This window comes from Brachyhypopomus gauderio, unplaced genomic scaffold (genome assembly GCF_052324685.1).
Source record: "Brachyhypopomus gauderio isolate BG-103 unplaced genomic scaffold, BGAUD_0.2 sc40, whole genome shotgun sequence".
Classification (NCBI taxonomy): Eukaryota; Metazoa; Chordata; class Actinopteri; order Gymnotiformes; family Hypopomidae; genus Brachyhypopomus; species Brachyhypopomus gauderio.
Window position 1 is genome coordinate 1,058,585 of NW_027506868.1, and position 24,911 is coordinate 1,083,495.

The 24,911-nt window shown below is 45.4% G+C and overlaps 1 protein-coding gene across 3 annotated transcripts in view; it reads left to right on the forward strand.

The window, feature by feature from the left end:
- The window catches only part of vwa8 (von Willebrand factor A domain containing 8), a 104,126-nt gene extending 82,451 nt beyond the window's left edge, over positions 1 to 21,675 (forward strand). For all 3 annotated transcript variants that reach the window (XM_076985530.1, XM_076985531.1, XM_076985532.1), the window contains 8 exons: positions 2,858 to 2,966; positions 3,087 to 3,243; positions 5,391 to 5,499; positions 8,313 to 8,438; positions 9,041 to 9,199; positions 15,863 to 15,961; positions 16,409 to 16,647; positions 17,617 to 21,675. In XM_076985530.1, coding sequence (XP_076841645.1) covers positions 2,858 to 2,966; positions 3,087 to 3,243; positions 5,391 to 5,499; positions 8,313 to 8,438; positions 9,041 to 9,199; positions 15,863 to 15,961; positions 16,409 to 16,647; positions 17,617 to 17,728 — 1,110 coding nt within the window. In that variant the 3' untranslated portion in view covers positions 17,729 to 21,675. The remainder of the gene's footprint in view (positions 1 to 2,857; positions 2,967 to 3,086; positions 3,244 to 5,390; positions 5,500 to 8,312; positions 8,439 to 9,040; positions 9,200 to 15,862; positions 15,962 to 16,408; positions 16,648 to 17,616) is intronic.
- The last annotated feature ends 3,236 nt before the right edge of the window (positions 21,676 to 24,911 follow it).

The window sequence follows — 24,911 nt, forward strand, 5'->3', positions numbered from 1 at the left end:
CCAGAAAATTATCGTTTTTTTACACATTTTTTTTTACAGTGTAGATATATGAATGGAAGAAATTTTAAGTCATATTAGGAGATCTGAAGTATTGAAAAAGTCATTACATTTGTGTGCATGTGTACTTATGTGTTTATGATCTGTTTTATTTTGAATGACATTATAACTGACCTATTAACAAACTACTAACATATGAATTACTGACATTGGCTGAACATTGTACCTTAAGCAAGTTAAAAGGATGTCCCACTTTAGACACTCCTTCGTCATTGCCTGATTGTCTGGTGGCTATCAGGGTGACCTATTTGAAAGGGTGTTTAACACCCAATGCAAATTCAATGTGGACATTATTCTACATTTGAATTTGAATGCCTGTTATTTGTGTGTGTGTGTGTGTGTGTGTGTGTGTGTGTGTGTGTGTGTGTGTGTGTGTGTGTGTGTGTGTGTGTGTGTGTGTGTGTGTGTGTGTTATGTCACATTGTTGGATCATTACAGTGACCACAACCAACATTTAATGATGACTTGAGGGACAGACAGGCAGAGAGACATTGAGAGAGAGAGAGAGAGAGAGAGAGAGAGAGAGAGTGTGTGAGACATAGAGACAGACAGTCAGAGACAAAACATTTGTGCTGGGGAGAATGCAGGCGTGTGTCTGGCTGTGTCCAGTTGAGCTCTGACCTCCCACACACTGTTGCTGTCTTCCTCTCTTTGTTCTCTCATTCTTCTCTCACGTTCTTGAGCCTGGAGCCAGCACCTGGGAGGCAGTCCTTCGTTCACTAAGCTCATGCTATTGGAGTGTTGAGAAGACGAGCAGCAGCTCAACAAATGTGTTGTGGTTAGATCCACACACACACACACACACACACACACACACACACACACACACACACACACACAGCCTCTGCCAGTCAATATGTGTAGATGATTCATGTGTTCTGACACCTAATGCACTGCTGTAATGAAATGATCAACAACTGATCTAAACAAAAGATAAAACTCGACTGTTGCTCCAACTGGATAAGCTCTGAAGCTGATTCACATTAGGCTGGGGACACATTAAAGAGCATAGTTATGGTGGAACATTCTGGCTGATCAACTGCCACGTCTCTCTCTCTCTATCTCTCTCTCTCTCTCTCTCTCTCACACACACACACGCACACACAGTCTGGGGGAATGAGAAGCATGTGTGTATCCTCTCAGGCGGGCAGTGCCCTCTCTCCCCACTCTTTAGTCCTGCTTCCAGAATAAACACAGGACAACGTGCTCAGCTGGACTGCCATCCAGGCACTGCCTTCAGCTGGGCTCACAGGAAAGGACACGCTGTCTTCCTTTCTTGGCTTTCTTGGTGTTGCTGGCGAGACATTTTAATCAGTTATCTTCCTTAACCCAAGGCTGATCTGGACATATGTATGCAATCTGTGAAAGAGGCATGAGGGCCATGCAATGTGATGAAGGAGTGTTGATATCAGCAATTTACCAATTTAATTATTGTCTAGTGGTATCTGGCCTTAGTGATCAGGCTTTATTCCAAGGGCCTTTTTAATATAATATGGGGCATGGTCGTCTCCTGTTACTGGTCACCTCTACAACAGAAGTCACAAGACCACCCGGCAGGCCACAGGTGTGCTAAAACAAGAGCCTGTGACCCTTGTCCAGACAGAGACCATGTACTGTATATCTGTGTGTGCGTGTGTGTGTGTGTGTGTGTGTGTGTGTGTGTGTGTGTGTGTGTGTGTGTGTGTGTGTGTGTGTGAGAGAGAGACCAGCGGGCTGTTATACATGCTGATTACACAGTCTTGAGGTTGTGTTGTGTGATCATTCTCAAAAAAATGGAATAGTGATGTGGATGTGGGGGGTGTAGGATGATGGAGAGGTGGGGGTGGGCTGCAGGAGGGCTTATATGCGGGTGTGAGCCACACCACCATCACTGGTGACTGGAACAAACAGGGTGGAGCCTCAGTCAAACTGGCCCTCTTAGATTGTGGAGGACTGTTATAACGGTTCTTCTCAGCATGACTCAGCAAAACAAAAGAATGCACTTTGTGCCTACCATTATCATAGTATTATGGTCAAACTTTATTGTTCTTTATTTGTACCGCAAAACTTAATATATTAAATAAATATTACAAAGTCTAATAAGCCTTAGAACTTGTGGACTATTACACTACTATACTTTTACCTAACTTAAGCGTTAGGTAAAAGTATAGTAGTGTAATAATGAATGGTATCCTAATCATGTAGAAAAGCATATCCTCCAACCCTGAGCTCTGAGAGCATTTGTTCTCAGAGTGGGGGACTCTACACTTTCCCGTAGATACAGTAGAATCACATATCAGAGGGGAACTGTGAGGGGCCGGGGAGAGAGGGAGAACTCCTACTGTGTGTAATAGCAGGGCTTTTAGCTTCTAATGGCACCCAGCAGGCACCGTGGTGGAGTGTGTGATGGTCATGAGAAAGCTGCTACCCTCCAGACACGTATGTGTGCTTCAAAGAGCCACCCAGTGGTTGAGGCTTTTAATGGCAGTGTGAAGGCAGATCAGAGAGGATGCTGAGAAGCAGTCACAGAGAACATCTGTTCCAGGACACGACTGGGTGGAGGTAGGGGGCTTTCCTGAAACTCTGCGTACACACAACCAAACAAACAGAAACATGTTTTCACCCCAGTGTTGCGTCAGAAGGCTCTTCCTAGACAGAGAGGGGTGTGTGGGCAAAAAGCATCAGACCATGATGCACAGCTGTCCAGTATCGATAGTTGATCTCGGTTGATCCACTAGATGTAAATGAGGTCTGATGGCCATGAAAGCTTTTATGAAGGCACAGATGTTGAGATGTGACTGTTACACTGCCCTTCTTCCAGATCACCATTCAGAGAGACAGCGGCCTTGATGTCAGCTCACCGAAACATGGCAAAGTCGACCCCACCAACGCACCCCACGTGGGAGGAAACCAGTGGGCTGGAGGCACAGGTATGTTCCCTCAGTGGCACCTCGTCATGACAACAAACTCAGAGCTCATCCTGATAAGTGTTGTTTGAACCTACCCCAAGGTTAATTCTGAGTCCACTGAGCTTCTGTGTTGTCCTGTAGGTGGCAGAGACACAGCTGGGCTGGGGGGGATGGGCGGGCCCTACCGTCTGGACGCAGGACACAAAGTCTACCAGGTGTCCCAGACAGAGAAGGACTCAGTGCCTGAGGAAGTGAAGAGAGCAGCCAGAGAAATGGCTGAGAAGGCCTTCAAAGAGAGGTATCATCGTCCCCGCCTTCCCTGTCGTCCCCGCTGTCCCTGTCTGTCCCCGCCGTCCCTGTCTGTCTCTGTCTGTCGCTGCCTTTCCTGGTCCTCAGAAGCACGGAACAGAGCCTTTCTTTACCTCCACTCAAAGACAGGGTCTGCTGGACTGTTCGTCTCTCAAAACACAGAACAGAGAGTTTTGCTGAATGTGCCAAAGCACGTGTAATGACACAAGCAGAGAGAGATTCCTCAGCTCTGTAAAGCCCAAGATGGCAGGAGATCGAACTATTGACCGTTTTGGAACCCACAGTGATCTGAAGCAGCTATCCCAAATATGCACATCATGAATACTACCATTCATTGGTCGGTGTGTGTGTGTGTGTGTGTGTGTGTGTGTGAGAAAGTGAGAGAGAGAGAGAGAGAGAGAGAGAGAGAGAGAGAGAGAGAGAGAGAGCGAGAGAGAGAGAGAAGGAAGGAGGGAGAGACATGGAGAGCACAAAGAGCAGTATGAGAGTCTGTTCATGAAGGAAGCTACTGTTTAAGCCTGTTTGCACTTTTTGGCTTCTTGGGTCCACACCCAGTTGCTGCGTACAAAACAGCTTACACACATATGCACATACATGCATTTGAACACACACACACTCACGCGCACACACACACACACTCACGCGCACACACACACACACACACACACACACACACACACACACACACACACACACACACACACACACACACAACCATGCTACCAATGCATATTACACCTGAAACGTTTGACACACATATGTATGCTTGCACAGAATAAACTATTGAATAATTAGGTACTACAAATAAAATGTGACTATCAGAAAGAGTCAGATTGAAAGGCTCAGTTCATTAAGTGAAGCCGTTCACCTGACCTGTGTATCCTGAAATGCAAATCTAAGTCATGTGACTGTGTGCTGTGAGCATGTGTGACGGAGGAACAAGCTGTGTGCTTCCTGACACGTTCTCCACAGCTCGGTCTCAGTAAAAGTGTTGGGGAGCATTCACAGGAAGTGGGACATTTTCTGGCTTTTGTGTTTGCCTGTGACATACACAGCCTGTTATGCTGTATGAGTGGCCCCTAGAGAGCCAAGTGGCTCCTAGAGAGTCAAGCCAGCCATGACTTGCTGATATTCTGCTACAGATTCATTCTGCTTTTCTTGTCCAGCAAGAGAAGGGATCTCTCTCTCTCTCTCTCTCTCTGTCTCTCTCTCTGTCTCTCTCTCTCTCTCTCTGTCTCTCTCACTCTCACTCACACTCATACTTTCTCTCCCTCTCTCTCTCTCTCCCTCTCTCTCTCCCTCTCCCTCTCTCTCTCTCTCTGTCTCTCTCACTCTCACTCACACTCATACTTTCTCTCCCTCTCTCTCTCTCTCCCTCTCTCTCTCTCCCTCTCCCTCCCCCCCCCCCCTCTCTCTCTCTCTCTCTCTCTCTCTCTCTCTCTCAGCTCATGCAGTCCTCCTCTCTCTGGTTTGTGAACAGGTCTTGTATTCAGGAGTAAATAGTAGTGTGGGCACGACTTTCTCCACTATCCCTGCACAAAGAGTGTAATCATATGTCAGGAAATCCACAGCCATGCACTGCACAAGTGTGTGTGGGTGCGGTGTGTGTGTGTGGGTGCGGTGTGTGTGTGGGGTTTTGAGACAGACAGGCAAGGAAATGCAAGAAAACAAAAGGGAGAAAGAGGGATGTGGTGACAGTACATGGGGGTTGTTACAGTTTTACATTTGGGGGATTATTTCTTCCTGACCCTGGTTCACATTGTTCCTCTGAGTTAAAGGTGAACATAGTTCACTAAAATCAGAAAGAAAGGTGGTGTTTACACATCTGTTCCAGATGGCTGTGGGAGAAGGTGGGTTATTTCTTTAAACAGAAAACATTGTCTAACAGTGTGACGGGGTGAGCTAGACTCTCCTCTGATCTCACATGACAGCCCCTGTGTGTGAGCACACCTGAGATCTACTTAACACATCATGCTTTGCTTGCTCTCCAAGACATGAAACAGTTCTCCCACACGCACGCACGCACACACACACACACACATGCACTGATGCCATCTTTTGTGTGTGGATTTTTCTCAGACGTCAGGGTGTGTTGAAAGCCATGGGAAGCTGTATGGTGTGTGTTGTCTGTTACAGGCTCAAGGAGATCGAGATGAGTGAGTATGACGCCGACACCTACGAGCGTTTCTCCAGCGCCGTCCGCCCACAGGTGCAGTCCCTGCGCATCATTCTGGACAGCCTGCAGGTAAACGCCTGCACTATGGCATTACTGGAACCTGTGGACACACACCCACGCACACATGCATGCACGCGCACACACACACACACACACACACACACACACACACACACACACACACACACACACACACACACACACACACACAGGTGTCTCGTAGGTCACAGGTTCTCCTAGGTCAGGGATGTCAAAGTCAAATACACCGAGGGCCAAAAAACCAAATTTGCTACAAGCCGAGGGCCGGACTGGTTCAATGTTTATTAAAACATATTGAAATGATTGCACATAGCCTATTGAACCAAGACCTAACACAGTGTATATTATTTAATGCTTAAATGAATAAAGCAATATTTTCTTATGGATGTCAGTAATTTCAAGTGAAAACATTTTTCAACAAGCAAACAGATAAAAACAAACTTCCTTCAAAGAAAACATGTCCTGTACATTAAATGAATAAAGTAATAAAGGTTTGAAAAGTGCTGGAATTTAGGCTAAAGTACTTGAAAATGCTTGAAATTGTAACGACTTCGTTTCACAACAAATATCTGTCTGACTGAACAGTTCTCTTGTATTACGTTAACAAATACGAGCCTCTTGTAATTCCAGGACGAAACATGAGAGAACGTGCGACGTTGTAAAGCGCCTTGGGAATCTGGAAAGGCGCTATATAAATCGAACATTCATTAATTCATTCAAGATTGGGCGTTTTCAAAATAAACAACCATTAAATAATGTGAATAAAAAAGCAAATTATTTCGAATAATTTCGACTATATGTATAAATATTTAACTTAATTAAGTTTAACTGGTGCACGACCTTGCGAATCGACAGCGTGCGACGCCCTCGCGCACGGGCGGAGCCACTGCGATTACGTCATTTTCGCCGCGCGGACCCTCGCCACTTGTGTGCGCTGCAGTGACTTCGCGGGCTACCGTTGCATTGTGGGGAATGTAGTGTTTGTGCGTGCATAACGCCATCGGGCGGCTGTGGCCTGCGGGCCGGTTCTAATAGTAATTAAATATCATCCAGGGGGCCATAGATAATCAATTCGCGGGCCGGATGTGGCTCGCGGGCCTTGACTTTGACACATGTGTCCTAGGTAGTACTTCTGCTCGTAGTGACCTGTCCAAGTGGACATCTGGGATCAAGTGGACTGGCAGCCTCTAGAGCTCAGCTCGAGCACAAATGTTCCCACCTATCTAATAATCACAGCTGTTTAATTTCACCTGTGATATTTTAGCTGGTAATTGTGCTGGGTGTTAGTCTTAGTGTTGACCAGGCACCCAGCCAGCATCCACTCTGGGCTATGGAGCTGGAGTTACCCTCACCCAGGGCTATGGAGCTGGAGTTACCCTCACCCAGGGCTATGGAGCTGGAGTTACCCTCACCCAGGGCTATGGAGCTGGAGTTACCCTCACCCAGGGCTATGGAGCTGGGGTTACCCTCACCCAGGGCTATGGAGCTGGAGTTACCCTCACCCAGGGCTATGGAGCTGGAGTTACCCTCACCCAGGGCTATGGAGCTGGAGTTACCCTCACCCAGGGTTATGGAGCTGGAGTTACCCTCACCCAGGGCTATGGAGCTGGAGTTACCCTCACCCAGGGCTATGGAGCTGGGGTTACCCTCACCCAGGGCTATGGAGCTGGAGTTACCCTCACCCAGGGCTATGGAGCTGGAGTTACCCTCACCCAGGGCTATGGAGCTGGAGTTACCCTCACCCAGGGCTATGGAGCTGGAGTTACCCTCACCCAGGGCTATGGAGCTGGGGTTACCCTCACCCAGGGTTATGGAGCTGGAGTTACCCTCACTGCTGGGGCAGTGACAGTCTGTCACTTTCAACCTAACAGTAGATGGAATTTCTGTTTTCTCCTCACAGCAGGTCAGAGGTGTTGGGTATACTGCCCTGGCAACCATATGCAACCTGGCACATAATGAAATATGTCATAAAATCAGTGATAAAATCATAAAGACACAAGATGTGTGCAGTGTGTGCTTAGATTGTAGTCACCCTCCCATGTATCATATTCAGAATCAAAGCTTCACTTAGCAAACAAATAAATTATCCACAATAGATTTTATTATTAACAGCTGTTTTGCATGCCTTATCCTTCAGCCTTGATGGTTACTGAAACCCCATGTTGTTTCTTGCTGTGGGATATGACATATGACATTCTGTGATCCTACCCAATTCAGGAAATGTGCAGTGTGTGGTACACATCTGTGGTGAATTGCACTTGTTAACCGATTCCTTCTGACAGGCTGAACGTAGCACAGTGTGATCCATGGTTGTGTGTGTGTGTGTGTGTGTGTGTGTGTGTGTGTGTGTGTGTGTGTGTGTGTGTGTGTAGTGTGATGGGCAGTGTGGGTGTGATGGGCAGTGTGGGTGTGATGGCAGTGTGGGTGTGATGGGCAGTGTGGGTGTGATGGGCAGTGTGGGTGTGATGGCAGTGTGGGTGTGATGGGCAGTGTGGGTGTGATGGCAGTGTGGGTGTGATGGGCAGTGTGGGTGTGATGGGCAGTGTGGGTGTGATGGGCAGTGTGGGTGTGATGGGCAGTGTGGGTGTGATGGGCAGTGTGGGTGTGATGGCAGTGTGGGTGTGATGGGCAGTGTGGGTGTGATGGCAGTGTGGGTGTGATGGGCAGTGCTCTGGATGTGTGGGTAAGAAGCTTTGTGGGTGGGTGCTGATGACTTAACTGTTGTTCACAATTGAAGGTTCACATGGAACCAAGGATGACAGTTCAGAACAGCACCTGCACTCTAGTGCTGGTTCCTTGGCTTCAGAGGGTCATCCTTAACCTCCCTGTTGCTCTACTTACAGGCTAAAGGGAAGGAGAGACAGTGGCTGAAGAACCAGGCTCTGGGCGAACTAGATGACACGAAGATCATCGATGGACTGACTGGAGAGAAAGCCATTTACAAGAGAAGAGAAGAGCTGAACCTAGAGGTGAGTGACCATGGACAGGTGTGGCCTCCCTGTGGAGAGAGACATGAGAGAGGCGTGAGAGACATGAGAGAGACGTAAGGGAGACGTGAGAGCGATGTGAGTGAGACATGAGAGATATGAGAGAGACGTGAGAGAGACGTGAGAGTGACGTGAGAGAGATGTGAGTGAGACATGAGAGATATGAGAGAGACGTGAGAGAGACGTGAGAGTGACGTGAGAGTGACGTGAGAGAGATGTGAGAGAGACATGAGAGAGACATGAGAAACATGAGAGAGACATGGCCTTCCTGCAGAGAGGTGAGTGCCAGAGCCATGAGAGCTTTATAAATCATGTGAAGTCTGAAAAGTCCTGTGAGCACTGTTTTACAATATTGGTTGAATACAATATTGGGAATCTCTTAGGAATTGAAAACTTACCTGATGCATTATGCCAGTGGCTCCTGTACCGCTGTGAAGGACCGTGAGCAAACAGAGAATTGAAATCAAGGACACCACAAGCCAGATGTATTAATACGGCGGGTGCTTTGTCTTGTCTGGTCTATATTGCTGGTTTGCGGATGTTTTCGTGTCTGTGTGGTAAGTGGAGCTAATGTCTGCCCACAGCCGGGTTCTCCGCAGCAGAAACCTAAGCGTCTGCGCCTGCTGGCTGACATCTCGGGCAGCATGTACCGCTTCAATGGCGTGGACGGCCGTCTGGAGCGCTCCATGGAGGCCATCTGCATGGTGATGGAAGCCCTGGAGAGCTATGAGCACAAATTTAAGGTGAGGCACAGCCTCCCTGTCACTCGCCCACGTCCTGGTGAACTGTGGGAGAGATGATGTCAGAAGCAGCAAAAGAGTTCCATTCTCCCACATCCCTGACCTTTTGGTGTTCACCAAATAACAGAAGTAGCAAAAGACAAAAAAAGAAGTCATTTTATTTTATTTACTGGAAACTGTGTCCATGCTGACACACCATGGAAACAGTCACTCTGTTTACTTCCTGACACTATAGTTTGAGCTCTGCACTATTACATAATGTGGGTATCCCCAGCCACAGAGACACTATGATAGAGGTTGCTATGGGGATATGGCAGAGGAGGTCTGAAGATATCCTCAGAGGATGACACCCACACAGTCAGGGCTGTGTCTATGTCTACAGCTGTGCAGGATTAGACTTCAATAGTCAATTATCCCCCCGTATGCCCCCCCCCCTTCTCTCTTTCTCAGTGAATCACTCTCTTACAGGAACCTCCCCCTGTAGCGGCAGTAACACAAACCCATCTACTGTCTCTCATTTCATTTCCATCTCAGGGGTTAGCGGGAGGGTGTGATGTGGCAGGAGGCTGCTGCACTATTAGAGACCCACTTTGTGTTACTGAAGTTAAATGTGTGTTGCATTTTGGTGATGGTGAAGAGCTTTTTTTATTTTGGCAGTAAGGGTCTAATTTAAGATGTACTGGGGATAACAGGGACATTGATAAATGACAGGAAAACATACACATGAGACCACTGGTATCTATGCTGTGTGTGTATGTGTCTGTGTGTTTGTTGGACGGTGTGAGACATTATGGCCCCTTCGTTCCATTTTAATGACCAGTGTCCAGCTGGCCTGTCCTATGTCTATCTTTGGACACCACTCGTGTAACTCACATATATAACCTACTGTGTCAGTTCAGCCTTTCCCCTCACCAGGTGCCATTCATGCATATGTGATGTAAACAGCCAATACCACGTCATTCATAAATATGTGGGTCAGTGACAAATAAGGGCTGGTATGACGTCCAAATATGCTTTAAACATGTTAAAACAACATACTAGATGCTTGTTTAGATGTATAGTTTGCATTTCTGTTGGTGCCATAGCATTGTATATGACATTTTTACAATTTTTAACCAATTAAAGAATCACAGTCACCTTAAATTGTCAAATGGTGTAACCACAAAAGCACAAAAGCAAAACCACAAAAGCACAAAAGCAAGTGTTAAATAATTCCGCCTTCTAGAAGTTATGTAAGTGAACTGATGAAAATAAGTTTATTATTAAATATTTATTATGAAATATCATTTCAAATTATATTTAAAATATTAAATTTCTAAACTAAGATAATGTGGGTTTTTGGTGTACTGATCAAGTCAATATGCCATAGACATTATTGTTTTCTCTCTAATCTTGGGTCAGTTGGTTTAAAATAAAATAAAAATTACAGTGTAGTACAGTGCTGAAATCATGTTCATAGTAATTTTTTTGTGCAATATTAGATTTTTATGAGAAACATTGTTCACACCAACTGACATTTATTGGTCACACCAACTGACGACAAGCAAACGACAAGCAATTAAAGTTGAATATAAAGTCATGAAGTTAAGTGAATTAGGTGCTTTAATGTGATAAAAATCTAATAGATTTTTTAAATACTATATAAAACAATACTTTTAACAATGAAGAAATGGATTGGTGTCTGATTTCAGTACAGTAAGAACAATTCATTCATCATATTACATTAAAAACAATCAACAATCAAATGTAAGACGATATCTAGCAGACCGAAGAAAAACTCCATTCAAATTGTACATACGTTGTGCATATGAAATGTTTTTGAGCATTTCAAACATCCATATCTCAGTAAGAAAGGTGACAACCCTCTCCTTTTTCTCCTCTGCAATTTTATTTTTGTTTCTCTTCTTTTTTCTCACACGTACTTTCATTCTTTTCTTTGCTTTGAGTTCATCAACTTTCCATTGCAGCTTTTTTGCCTTCATTCTTTCACTCATGTTCTTTATTTTTATTAACTTTAGCTTCTCCCTTTTCTTCAGCACTGCTCCATGTTTGCCGGTACTTTTCTGCATGGCCCTCACATTAGTGGAGGACGTCTGTGGTCTCTTTAAACTTGGCTGCACGTAGTCATGATTAGCAACATACACTGTAGCAGGGGTCACCAACGTGGTGCCCGTGGGCACCAGGTCGCCCGCGAGGATGTCATGAGTCGCTCGCGGGCTTGTTGTAAAAATAGCTTACTATAGTGCCATGCACCAAAGTGCTGCATCGTATATGTTTTTGCTACTATTATAGATTGTCCGCATTGCTAGCGGTCTTCCCACTTAGCAATTGACACGCACCCCTCCTGAGATCCCCTCCTGCATTGTATGCACTCCTGAGATCGAGTTTACACTGTGTTCCAAATTATTATGCAAGTAATATTTTCTCAGATTTTCCAAAATTACCTATAGGAATTGCAGTCATTGTGTCACGCTCTATGGAGGAGGCACGACAAGCGAGAACGGTGCAACACAAAATGTTTATTAACTCTTGACTTGTAAGCTCCGTGCGGAGCGCGAGCACAACAGACACACACTCACACTGACACGAAACTTTAGACAAAGACGAGCACAAGACACTGCGCGAACGCACATTAAATAGGTGATTAACACAGACCCTCATGATCTCGTGACAAGGCACAGGTGAGACTACGAACATGCTCACAAACAACCCACACCCACGGAAGTACATACATAGACATAACGACACGCAGACAGCGTAGCGGCACGCCCACAGGGAAGGGTCCGGGACTGTCACCGTAACAGAACCCCCCGTCAGGGGCTCGCTACTCCCGGAGCGTCCCGCGCAGCTGGAAAGTCCCGAACCTACACCGAAGGGCAGGTCCGGAGTCGCCGGGATCACGAGCCTCCGAGAGCATTAAACAATGGCACAGCAACAAACACGCACACAGGAACATTAAACACGAAAGGCACAAAAGGGAAAAGGAGATTAGGGAATAACAACGGGACAGACAAACAGACAGGTACTGGCAGCCATGAGACCGCTCTCCCCGCTAACAAGCTTGCAGCCAGCAGCGCAAACACTCCTAGGGTCGCAGGACAGACAGGAGGCGGAATCCCCCAGTGCACGCAGCGCTGGGTGTCGCTCCGGGCACCACCGGAGGACGTATCTTTCGCCCTGTGCTGGCTGCTGTATGAGGCGGCGCTTTTGCCGCTCCTCTGGGCACCACCGGAGGGCTTGCCTTTCGCCGCGTACCGGTGGCTGTACGAGGCGCCTCGGCCGGCGCCCTGAAACCCCACTTCTGGCTGCTGGCCAGCGCTTCCTCGCACTTCTCGGGGTCGCAATTTCTCTCCCCCTGACATCTCCATCTCCTCCTCCTCGGAGAGCTCCTGGTCCAGAGCAAGGTTATAATAGTTTTGGATTTTTCATTATAGTTTAGTTTTTATTTCATTGTGACTTTTTTTTCTAATTCAGTTAGTTTTAATTAGTTTTTAGAGCATGTTTGCTAGTTTTTATTAGTTTTAATAATTTTTTAAAGCTTAGTTTTAGTTTAGTTTTCATTAGTTCTAGTATTAGTTTTAGTTTTTTTATATTCTTTGGGTTATTTGTCAAGTGCAGGATTCAAAAAGTCCAAAGTAAATATTGTGTAATAAAAACTCATCAAAATATACCATTTTAAAAAATGCATTCAATTACTGTTGAACAACCAACAGTCCACAAGATAGAAGCCTTAAGTGCAAAATGTGTAATATTGATGCTGAAAAATGCCAGACTAAGACGGACACGAACATAGGAGCGTAACCCTATTTTGATTCGCGTGAAAAGCTAAACTTTTTGAAGGCAATCGAGTAACACAGTCATGTTGAGCCGTCAACTGGCATGGTTTGCAAGCTGGTGGTTGGGACACATGTGGCCGCACTGATGGCTAAGACTCTTAGCATGGTTGTTAGCATCCTGCTGGCTAGCACGGTTGGCAGCCTGGTGGTTGGTCCGCGTGTGGTCGGAGTTATTTGCATGCTGTTGCTTAGCAGCCAGACTGGAATTGGTTCTCTGATGCTGATTGGAGTGTGCTTGATGTCCTTGATGTCCTGGAGAGGGAGGCAGTATGTTGTGGTGAGACTGCTCGATTTCTGCTACTCCAGTTGAGGCGAGAGCTTCTTATCTGTTATCTAAAACAATGTTCTGTTCTGGAGATGGCTGCTTGCCAATGCTGCTGACCCAATAGTCGATACATGGCCGCAAACCACCGTCCTTTTTCTTTATAAAAAAGAATCCGGCAGCGACAAGGGATTGAGACGGGTGAATAAAGCCCTGAACAAGAGCTTCATAAATGTAATTAAGAGGATAAATGCGGGATTTGGGCAGCGGAACACCATCTATAAGCTCTATCACAAAATCATAGGTTCTGTGTGGGGGCAACTTAGTGGTTTGGTCTTTACTGAACACCTCACTGAGGTCTGAGTACTCCTCCAGTATAAAGGAATGTACATGGGATTGAGGACTCTCAACAGGCGTAGAGCAAATACTGACAGATGCATTCTTTAGCCCAAAATAATAGAAAAATCTGAAGCAGGGAACACCAACATCGGCAGGTATTCAAAATGCAGAAAACTAGTCTGAGGTCCAACCGGTGCTGTAACATGAGATATGGGTTCACCTCCAACCGGCAACCCATCCAATGCGCAAATTTGACAAGGTGGTCTGTGATTGTGACCCAGAATCACAATGAAGGAGAGGGTGATTGTGACCCAGAATCAATCAGGACTGAAACGACAAGTGAAGCAGTTCGACAGTAAACCACAATAGGAATTAAAAAAAAGACTTGGAAACCCAATCCCTTTGTGGGAACACTCACAAAGTGGTCTCCATGTGCTGTCCAGGGGTAGGTGCTTGATTATGCAGTGGACACCATCCACAGTCATGCTTAACATGACAGGAACCTCCACAGTATAAGTATAGCCCTTCGTGAAGACGACGCAGATGTTCTTCGGGTGACAAACGACTGGAATCACACTACATCAGTTCAACTGATTGGCTGACTCGGAGAGGAGAATTGTGCATCTCAACAAATACTCAGCAAAGAATGGCTACTCGTTCCCAAAATATATGGGGTGTGCAACAGGTGATTTCAATAGTGTAGTTAAATTCGTCCGACAAGACAGGCACAGATATAATAGGACAGGTAGGTATCACGGGCCTGACATAATCATACCTGACCATCACCTGAATCTGCTTTATTTTGTCAAGTTTTACAGAGTTACTAATCTTGACTTGTGGCAGTTGGGGTCTTCAGAGGTCCTTCTGTTTGACATCACATTCTGTTACATGATCTTCTGGCTCAAAATGTTAAAAATGGCTCCAAAAAGGGTCGTTGCACCTGTAGACATACCAGATGTTTGACTTGGCAGACATGATTCCCCATGTTAATGGAAATATTCAGAACTGTTTCTCTATTATGATTTGATATTTACAAATACTTTTTGTAAATATCAAATCATGTTTAAGATTATGCCAGTGTATTTCAGAGGCTGTTTAGAATGTCATTACACATTTTTTCAACAACTTATATTGTTGATGTTGCATTTTTATGGTTACACCATTTAGACAATTTTGCCATTTTTCTCTCAATATTATCTCAGAATGTAATAAAATCAGACATATCAAGATAGGGGCCCAAAGAAAAAGATATTTCAAAGTAAATTATAGCTTTATTTTGAAATTATCACATTTTAAAAGTTATTCTAACTTCACAGACAGAAAAAAATGAGCATTTCCCATCATTTGCATGGTAAATGATGCAACCGAATTTAGTCTTTATTTACATATGATGTTAACAATTCATAACAATACTATTGTGCCAAAATATTTGGTAAAAAACGAACCTGTATTGCAGTAAATTTCCCAGTAAGTAGCTGTATTGGATTGGTTGACACACATGCTGGTCATCAACACAGTTTTGCTTAGTTAATTGACACATTTATTTGAAGTGAGCATGTCCAGCTGTAATGGTGTAAGTACACAGGGATGAAGGTGAGTGCAGCCTCAGAATCTCAATCCTTTAGCACAAGAAATGCAAATGTAGGTCTTACATAGCAAGAAACTAAATAGTTATAGACAGGAGAGATACAGTTCTGCTGCTCTCATGATTTAAAAGAAGAACTGAAGTCATCAACTCGTCATAACTGTGTAGTTCTCATTTCGGTGAAAGTTACAAATGCATGACATTCTGTTCACCCCTGGTCTTTTGACTGGGTTTTTTTTTCCAGTCATCTGCCTGTTAGGTCTTTAATATGCATGAGCTCATTTACATGTCAGTTTTGATTGGCTTTCACAGAGAACAGTTGAATTTACTCCAGTGGTGACACCAGTTTGCCAATTATAGTTATAAATAGGAATTTAAATATGTTGTACTTCATGCACATTTTGCTTGGCCTTTGTCCACTGTTTCAGAGGAGTTTGAATTCACAGGATAGAATTCAAACATGTGCACGGATATGTGTGTGTGTGTGTGTGTGTGTGTGTGTGTGTGTGTGTGTGTGTGTGTGCGTGCGTGCGTGCGTGCGTGCGTGCGTGCGTGCGTGCGTGCGTGCGTGCGTGCGTGTGTGTGTGTGTTCCTTCCCTGCTCAAGATCACCTCTCCCCCTTTTCCTGTTTTGTTCCCCTGTAGTACGACATCACAGGCCACTCCGGGGATGGCTTTAATATCGAGCTGGTCACATGTGATAAAGTTCCCAAGAACAACAAGAAAAGGCTAAAGGTTTTGAAGGTATGCAGCCTGCCTACATACTGTGGACTATCCCTAGTGGTTTCTCTGTTCATTTGGAAGTCCGCTTCCTGACAAACTTCTTGGGAACGAAGCTATTCTTCTGATCATGACAGGTGGCAGGCTGAATGCTGACAGCTGGGTTTTCAACATCAAGGAGCTGCTGTCGTAGTGATGGCTCATTTGCATTCAATTAAATGCTTAAGTCTTAGTCAGGCTTAGCTTTTGAAACCCAAATAGCCTACATACTGACAGCCTGCTATGACCTCCTCTCTGGGTGTTATGATGAACAAATAAAACATAAACCACCCTCCTTATGTACACCTGGAATACTAGATCAATTGCAGCTCTGCATGTCTATATTTCTGTTCTAGTTTATGTGGTTATGTTTGTGGATTGTTAAGTTCTTTGGGATCCAGTGAGCCACTCTTGCTAATGGCCTCTTTGCAGACCATGCATGCGCATTCTCAGTTCTGCATGAGCGGCGACTACACACTGGAGGCCACAGAGCACGCTGTGCGAGAACTGGCCCGTCAGGAGGCCGACGAGCACTTCCTCATTGTACTGAGCGACGCCAACCTGGAGCGCTATGGCATAAGCCCCGCCCGCTTTGCCCGTGTCCTGACTGCTGAGCCACAGGTCCACGCCTTCGCCATCTTCATCGGGTCCCTAGGGGACCAGGCGCAGAGGTGAGTTCAGCTCCACGCACACATCCATTCCAAGTCACTGTTACGTCAGCAAAGTCACAAAAGTACTAACGAACTAGATTAACTATATTTGGATTCCACTGGAGTTCACATAACAAGAAGAATATTAACTCTAGTAATATGGACTTGTCCTGGCCATGGGTTACATTTTAGTTAACTACAGTCCAATGACTGAAACTCTAAAGGCAATGAGAGGGTCTATAGGCCCACAAGAGGGTATGGTCTATAGGCCCAGGACAGGGTATGGTCTATAGGCCCATTAGAGAGTAAAGTGTATAGGCACACGAGAGGGTTTGGTCTATAGGCACACAAGGGGGTTTGGTCTATACTTGTCCTGGCCATGGGTTACATTTTAGTTAACTACAGTCCAATGACTGAAACTCTAAAGGCAATGAGAGGGTCTATAGGCCCACAAGAGGGTATGGTCTATAGGCCCAGGACAGGGTATGGTCTATAGGCCCATTAGAGAGTAAAGTGTATAGGCACACGAGAGGGTTTGGTCTATAGGCACACAAGGGGGTTTGGTCTATAAGCCCATTAGAGAGTACGGTCAATGGGCCAGTGGCTGTAGCGTTCTGCAAAGTCTCTTTTCAGTGCGAACCCACCATGATTTAGAGGGTGGCCCTTTCAGAACATGTGTCCCGCTGTAGGCACTGAATGACAGTAATGAATGGCAAATAGAACAGAGCTGGTAGGAGGGAAGTGGAGTGGGGGTGTCACTCCACAGTGAGCCCTTTACTCCAGCAGGCGAGTGGGAGTGTCACTCCACAGTGAGCCCTTTACCCCAGCAGGCTTTCCCCAAGCTCCTGCCTCTTCCAAAAGCCCCTGCATGAATGACAGCCATTGAGAAACAGGAGCTCACTTTGATTGCAAGCAAAATCAGATTTGCATTGATAATGTTTTGTTCTTCTCTGCGGGGCTCGTGGGGGGGCTGTTTTCTCCCACATCCAGGCTCCAGAGGACACTGCCGGCAGGACGCTCTTTTGTTGCCATGGACACCAAGCAGATCCCCCAGATCCTGCAGCAAATCTTCACGTCCACTGTGCTGTCCAGTATATGGTGACAGTGACCTCTGACCTCTGTCTTCAGGGGAGGCCGTGCTATAGTCGACTTTTATAGTCGCTATATAGACTTTTTTTATTCAGATAATAATTACCTGACATTAGACTGTATCTATTCAAGATACAAGTTGTAAGTAGTATATTGTTAATACATCTTAATTGTCTGTCCTATTAACACACTGTATGAGCTTTGATTGAGAATTTAATGAAAATGTCTGTTGCTGCACTGTGGTTGTGTAGGTCTGCTAGTGTTCTCCCTTGTATATGTGAGATTTCCCAGGATCTTCTCCTCACCTCGTGATTGCAGGGTGGGCACTTCCTGTACAAGCAGGGAGCGGGACATTCTATGACTTCAGTGCATCTTCTCCATAAAATCTCCTGGACAAACAAGAACATCAAGTGTAATTTTAGCTGTGTTTTCTGTAGCCACCTGCAGTCTTTGCATCTGGCACTGTACCTGTGTGCAGGGGCTGTGTTGGGTCGCGCTCACACCGGAGCAGTCCTGAAACCTTTGAAGGACAGGCAGAAATAGCCAGCCAGAGAGAGCTGTGTGCAGTTTGGGCAGACACAGCCAGTGTATTTTTACTAGTGTGGACTATAGTCTTTTGTTTGTCATGTGTTGTTCTGAGTTTCCTGTCTCTCTCAACCTCTTAGGGCGTACACACACTAGGGTCTGTGATCCGGGCCCGCGCACGGTTCCCTGCCGAAGCACGGTTCGTTTGGCTAGTGTGAGCGCTCCAACCGTGCCCGGGCCTGGCCCAGTTAACCGTGCTCGGGCCCGCTTGAAGAGGTGGGCCAGGGCACGATTCGCTTGGACTCGAGCACGGTTCGCTTCTAGTGTGAGCGCTATCCGTGCCCGGGCCCGCTTGGTGCCTCCTGTGATTGGTTCATTTTGCTGGAACTCAAACATGACATCAGTGATGCGACGCTCACGTTAAACAGTCATAGCGGAAAAGCGATTAGCAGACAATCGTTGTGTTAAATTATCGATAAATCTGTGCTTGCACCGTGTTTCTGCACTCCCAAAACGACTCCAAAAATACAATAAATAGACAATCGTGAACTCCATAGTGTTATGCGAGCGCGCTTTTTTCCAAATAAAGTCACGTTGTGATGACGTAAGCGTGCTCGGGCGCGGTTGATGAAGCCAGTGTGAGTGCAGGCCAGAGGGGGAGTGGGGAGGGGGGATAACCGGGCCCCAGCACGGAACCAGCAAACCATGCCTAGTGTGAGTACGCCCTTAGTTTGTGACAGTCGAGCTTTCATTGCAAGTGGCACTGCTTGGAATGCCTGATATTTCCCACCTGACGGCACCCTCTCCTCCACCCTCTCCACCACTCTCTCCTCCCCCCTCTCCTCCACTCTCTTCCCCCTCTCCTCCACCCTCTCATTCACTCTCCTCCACCCTCTCCTTCACTCTCCTCCACCCTCTCCTTCACTCTCCTCCACCCTCTCCTTCACTCTCCTCCATGCTCTCCTCCCCCCTGTCCTCCCCCCTCTCCTCCACTCTCTTCCCCCTCTCCTCCACCCTCTCATTCACTCTCCTCCACCCTCTCATTCACTCTCCTCCACCCTCTCCTTCACTCTCCTCCACCCTCTCCTTCACTCTCCTCCATGCTCTCCTCCCCCCTGTCCTCCACCCTCTCCTTCACTCTCCTCCCCCCTCTCCTTCACTCTCCTCCACTCTCTCCTCCACCCTCTCCTTCACTCTCCTCCACCCTCTCCTTCACTCTCCTTCACTCTCCTCCCCCCTCTCCTTCACTCTCCTCCACCCTCTCCTCCACCCTCTCCTTCACTCTCCTCCACCCTCTCCTTCACTCTCCTTCACTCTCCTCCCCCCTCTCCTTCACTCTCCTTCACTCTCCTCCACCCTCTCCTTCACTCTCCTCCACCCTCTCCTTCACTCTCCTCCCCCCTCTCCTTCACTCTCCTTCACTCTCCTCCCCCCTCTCCTCCACCACTGCTTGTGCACTGAGTCCTCTCCTCTAGCGGGATGCATGTGTTTTTCCTGCATTCCATGTATGGGAACAGCACGAGTCTTCTCCTTCCTGTCTGGCTGAGCTCACTGATGCCAGGCCAAACCACCAGACCTCTGCAGGACTCGAGGGTTCCAGGCTCACAGGTTGTTGCTGGGGGGGACTGGTTCCGTTGCTGGGGAGGAGTGGTTCCGTTGCTGGGCAGGAGTGGTTCCATTGCTGGGGGGACTGGTTCCGTTGCTGGGGAGTGTGGATCTGGAATTTAAGGAACTGGCTGGGGAGAGTCAGCAGCTGTCAGGAATAGGAGAGAATGATGGAGGAATGAGGGACCCCACTCCTGATCACACTCTGTGTTTCCACTCAAGATGCAGTACAGACTGTCTGTGTGTGTGTGTGTGTGTGTGTGTGTGTGTGTGTGTGTGTGTGTGTGTGTGTGTGTGTGTGTGTGTGTGTGTGTGTGTGTGTGTGTGCGCGCGCGCTGGAGTCTGCATTAACCATAAACCATCTGTTGAGCAGTCACTCTATCTGAGACTCATGTTAATGACACTGGACTGCTTCTGATAACTGAATTATTGCACCTCCCGAACTATTCCACTCTTTAATCAATTCTGCACAGGAATCAAATGTTCAGCTGTGTTTAATTATTTAGGAAAGATTATTTAAATGACATCTAATAAACATTGTTTGATGAGACTGTGTCATCAGCATCTAATGTGTGAGTTGCATATTGTCCTATTCTGTGACTGTGATGGTCTAATCTTAGATTACATGATAATTTAATAGATCAATTAAAGTTATTGGCTAATATTTGAACTGCACTGGCTTTATGTAAGAGCTCAATTTTTCCACTCTGTCCACAGTACCAAGCCTGTACTGGTGGCTGTGTGGTGTCTGTAGTGGCGGACTTAGAAATTTGGGGGCTCAAGGCGAATTTTGCTATGGGGCCCATCAACATTAATATGCGAGAAATAAGTCAGCTAATCAGGGGGCCCATACAGTGGGCTGCAGTGGGAGGGGCCCAAGGCAGTTGCCTAGCCACGCCTCTATGCAAAGACCGCCTCTGGGTGTCTGTACTGGTGGCTGTGTGATGGCTGTACTGGTGTATGTACTGGTGCCTGTACTGGTGCCTGTACTGGTGGCTGTGTGGTGTCTGTACTGGTGCCTGTACTGGTTCCTGTATTGGTGGCTGTGTGGTGGCTTCCTGGATTTCTTTACTACTTTTGCTGTCTTCTAGGGAAATGTGGGCTCAGCTGACTGGACCAGTGCTGGACTCACTCCATGCTGTCCACTCTTGCATGGCTGAGCTGACTGTTCTGATCAACAGTCACAGTGCCGTTAACGTCCTCCACCCGTCCCCGTCCCTGTCCTTATCCCTGCCCACAGCACTGCCATGCTCAGTGACAGTGCTAGATGCTTATCCATATAAAATAAAAATCTGGTAGTGGCTAATTAATGACAACTAATGATAGTTTCTATAAACTTTGCACAAAGTAGGCTCAGATTTTGCTCTGATGTATTTGCCTACCATACAAGAGAAGTATAGTGTTTATAGTTACTCGACTCAGGTTTAGCAGTCAGGGTCAGTCCTCATTATAAAGGTATTATCAGTATTTTCTGAAGGAATATTTAGGAAATGTGTGTCTGACTGTTTTTGTTTGTGTGTAAATATAAAGTCTGTGGTATAGGCAGCAGAATGTTCTTCCATATCAGGGTACCCGCGGGTCCTTAAAAAGTCTTAAAATGTCTTAAATTTAGTTTTCCATATTCAAGGCCTAAAAATGTCTTAAAATGTCTGGAATTTTATGAGGGGAGGCATTAAATTATTATAAGTGTGTGTTGTTCAGTTGTTCTGGCGCGATGTGAACTTTGCCGAATCTAGCGCTAGGACCATGCAGAAAATAACCGCTCCAGGGTCCTAGTGCTAGATTCCTAGCGTTGGAGTATACGGCCTCAACAACGTCAACAAATTTCGTTCGCCACCCCCCCCCCCCCCCCCCCCCCCCCCGTCATCGATGTGGAACACACCTACATCCCCAGTAATAGTATTATTTTTTCTTGTGAGAGGAATTAAAAAGGTCTTAAAATTCATTGAATTTGAGATTGAAAAATGTGCAGATACCCTGCATATTGTCTCATTCACAGCTAAGCACCACTGTTGGGCTCAACGCATGGTGACTCATACACTTCTGACACACCTGCTACGGATATTGTTACTCCATTGTTGTGAAAAGATGTTTTTTAGACATAATGTCAATGTCAATTTTATTTATAAAGCACGTTTCAGACAACGGAATGTTGAACAAAGTGCTGTCCAGCAATTAAAAGACAAGACACACATGAAACATACAAATATACAAACACAATAACTTTGTTTCATTAAAAAGCCAAAAAGAAATACGACTTAAGCCGGGATTTAAATACCAACAATGTAGGGGCACTTCTAACGTGTAATGGCAATTGATTCCATAATTTGGGAGCTAAAACTGCAAAGGCACGATCACCCCTGTGCTTCAGTCTAGAATTAGGGACCACCAGAAGAAGCTGATCAGCAGATCTGAGTGACCTAGATGGAATATACGACTGCAAAAGCTCAGAGAGGTAAATAGGAGCTAAACCATGCAATTACTTATACACAAAAAGCAAGATCTTAAACTCAATTCTAAAATGGACAGGAAGCCAATGAAGAGAAGCTAATACAGGCGAAATATGTTCTCTTTTTCGTGTTTTTGTTAAAAGCCGAGCAGCAGCATTCTGAACCAACTGTAGCCGTGAGATAGAAACCTGGCCAACACCAGCATAACCTGCTCAAAATCCTGGAAAGATAAAAATGGTTTAACCTTAGTTAAAAGCCTCAGTTGAAAGAAACTGGATTTAATAAAAGAATTAATCTGTTTATCCAGTACATAGGTGTCCAAAGAACCCAGGTCATTATAAGGGGACTGAGTGACACTACTGGGTCTAAAAATCAATATTTCAGTTTTATTTTCATTGAAATGTAAAAAATTTAAAGTCATCCAAGCTTTGATGTCCTCAAGACAATCTAGCAACAGTTTTAAGGAATCTGGCTCTCCTTGTCGTAACGGCAAATAAATTTGGGTATCGTCTGCATACATATGAAAAGAGATACCATATTTCCTAAGAATGGATCCCAATGGAAGCATATACAATGAAAATAAAACTGGTCCAAGAGTGGAACCCTGGGGAACCCCACATGTAAGACGTGCTGAGGAGGATACAAAATTACCAAGGCTGACAGAAAAATGTCTGTCAGACAGATAAGATTTAAACCATTCTAAAGCAGTACCTTGTATACCAACACATTGCTCCAATCGAGACAAAAGGATACCATGATCCACGGTGTCAAAAGCAGCTGTAAGATCCAAAAGCATAAGAATAGCACATTCCCCCGAGTCAGTAATTAATAAAAGATCATTAGAAACTCTTAATACTGCAGACTCAGTACAATGAAGAGGTTTAAAACCCAATGGACAACATGATCTCTCAAATTTGTTTATTTTTCCTGGAACTACTGTGTACAAGCTCGGTTGCCAGGATAACCTCAGTGTCTTTGTTCATGGCGTGAAAGTTTGTCTGTGTAGGGGTTTCACCTACAAATCCTTTAAAGTAGATATAATTTGTTTTACCTTAATTATTAATCAGTCTCATTAATTTAGAATCAGTCTCAAATTCTAATTATACCAGAACCACAAGTTTAGTTATCAACTAAAGGTAATTAATGGTCTAGTATCTGAAGGATTTAACTATGAATTCTTTGGAGGTTTTGGCAACAACCACTTTTGAATGACATCAACACAGACAATTTGGTGAAAATAAATGATACATTTATTTAAAACCAACTATTCTAAAACACAAAGAGCATCAACAGGTATCAGTATATTAACAGTGAAGACTGGGTATCTAGTGTGTGTGTGTGTGTGTAAAAAGGGGAGGAGAGTAATGTGTGCGCGCTTGTGCGCGTGTGAGGAGGCGGGAGTTGTCTCAGTTCTCCAATGGAGAACAAAGCAACTAAAATGGCGCCGACTTGAAACAGTAGAGCAGCGCGACTATGTTAATGAGCTCAGCTGGTTTATTCCAACGTGGTCAGAACAAAGAGTAATGGAGCTGGCTTAATAGCTAAAAATTAATGTGGTGTGTCTGAGAATGGGGAAGACTACAAGTTGTCAATCAGATAAATAAAAGATGGTGGCATGCACAGTAAAGAGAACTTTGTATATACAAATCTTGATGAAGACTATGGAAATAAAAGTTAAACACATTCAGAATGTATTAACAGAAAACTTGGTTAACTCTACAGTTCAAGTAACTTTGCCCTTTGATAAACTATGCCCAACGGCAAGAGTCTCATGTGTTGAGGATTTTGGGTAGTGTCGTCGTCCTCCCTGAATTAGGAGGGAATTTCCACCACAGGCTCCTCGTTGATAAACAGCGATGTCGTCCAGGTGAGCTGGGAATCGTTCTTCTGGATATGAAGTCCAGGAATGAGAATCTCGTTCACGGTTTAACTACAGGGAATTGATCGCCTTTGTTTCAGTCCGTGTGGCCGCGTTGACAAGCTTGATTGAAGTCGTTTGGTGAATCTGTTGTCGCGGTAACGTTGATCAGTATGTTGGTTAGTGATGGGACGAACGATACTGGTGCGTCTGCACTGCAGTGGTGGACAAAGTACACCAATTATGTACTTGAGCGCACGAGAGTGAAACCCCGTATCGGTGCGTGTATTTGGCTGTGCCGTGCCAAATTGTGTTTATAAGGAAACGAACTGTATCGGCATGTCGCGGGTTTGTTGGATGGAGTTTTCTGTTACTTTTGGATTTTGTATTTTTGCCCTCACGGATCGAACCAGAAAATTTTCCACTGTCTGGAATCATTTTGATCTTTTGACGCCAAATAAGGTATTGTTTCTCCTTTGGACATTATTTTTTATTAAATATGTTTGTACTCTTTTCTGGTAAGGGTTTTTAATTGTATTCAGATAAAGTCACTTTTGATTTTATTTTATTGTAGGTGAAGTGTCGACTCTGCTCCACGGAGCTGTCTTACATCAATAAGAGCACTTCATCAATGCTGAGGCATTATAGAGCTCGGCATGGCAATGAAGAATCAGCACATACTGGTGAGAGTACCACAGGTGTGTTAAAATTCTCAAATAAAATTAAAATGTTTTAATTTAAAATTGTTTATTACACAC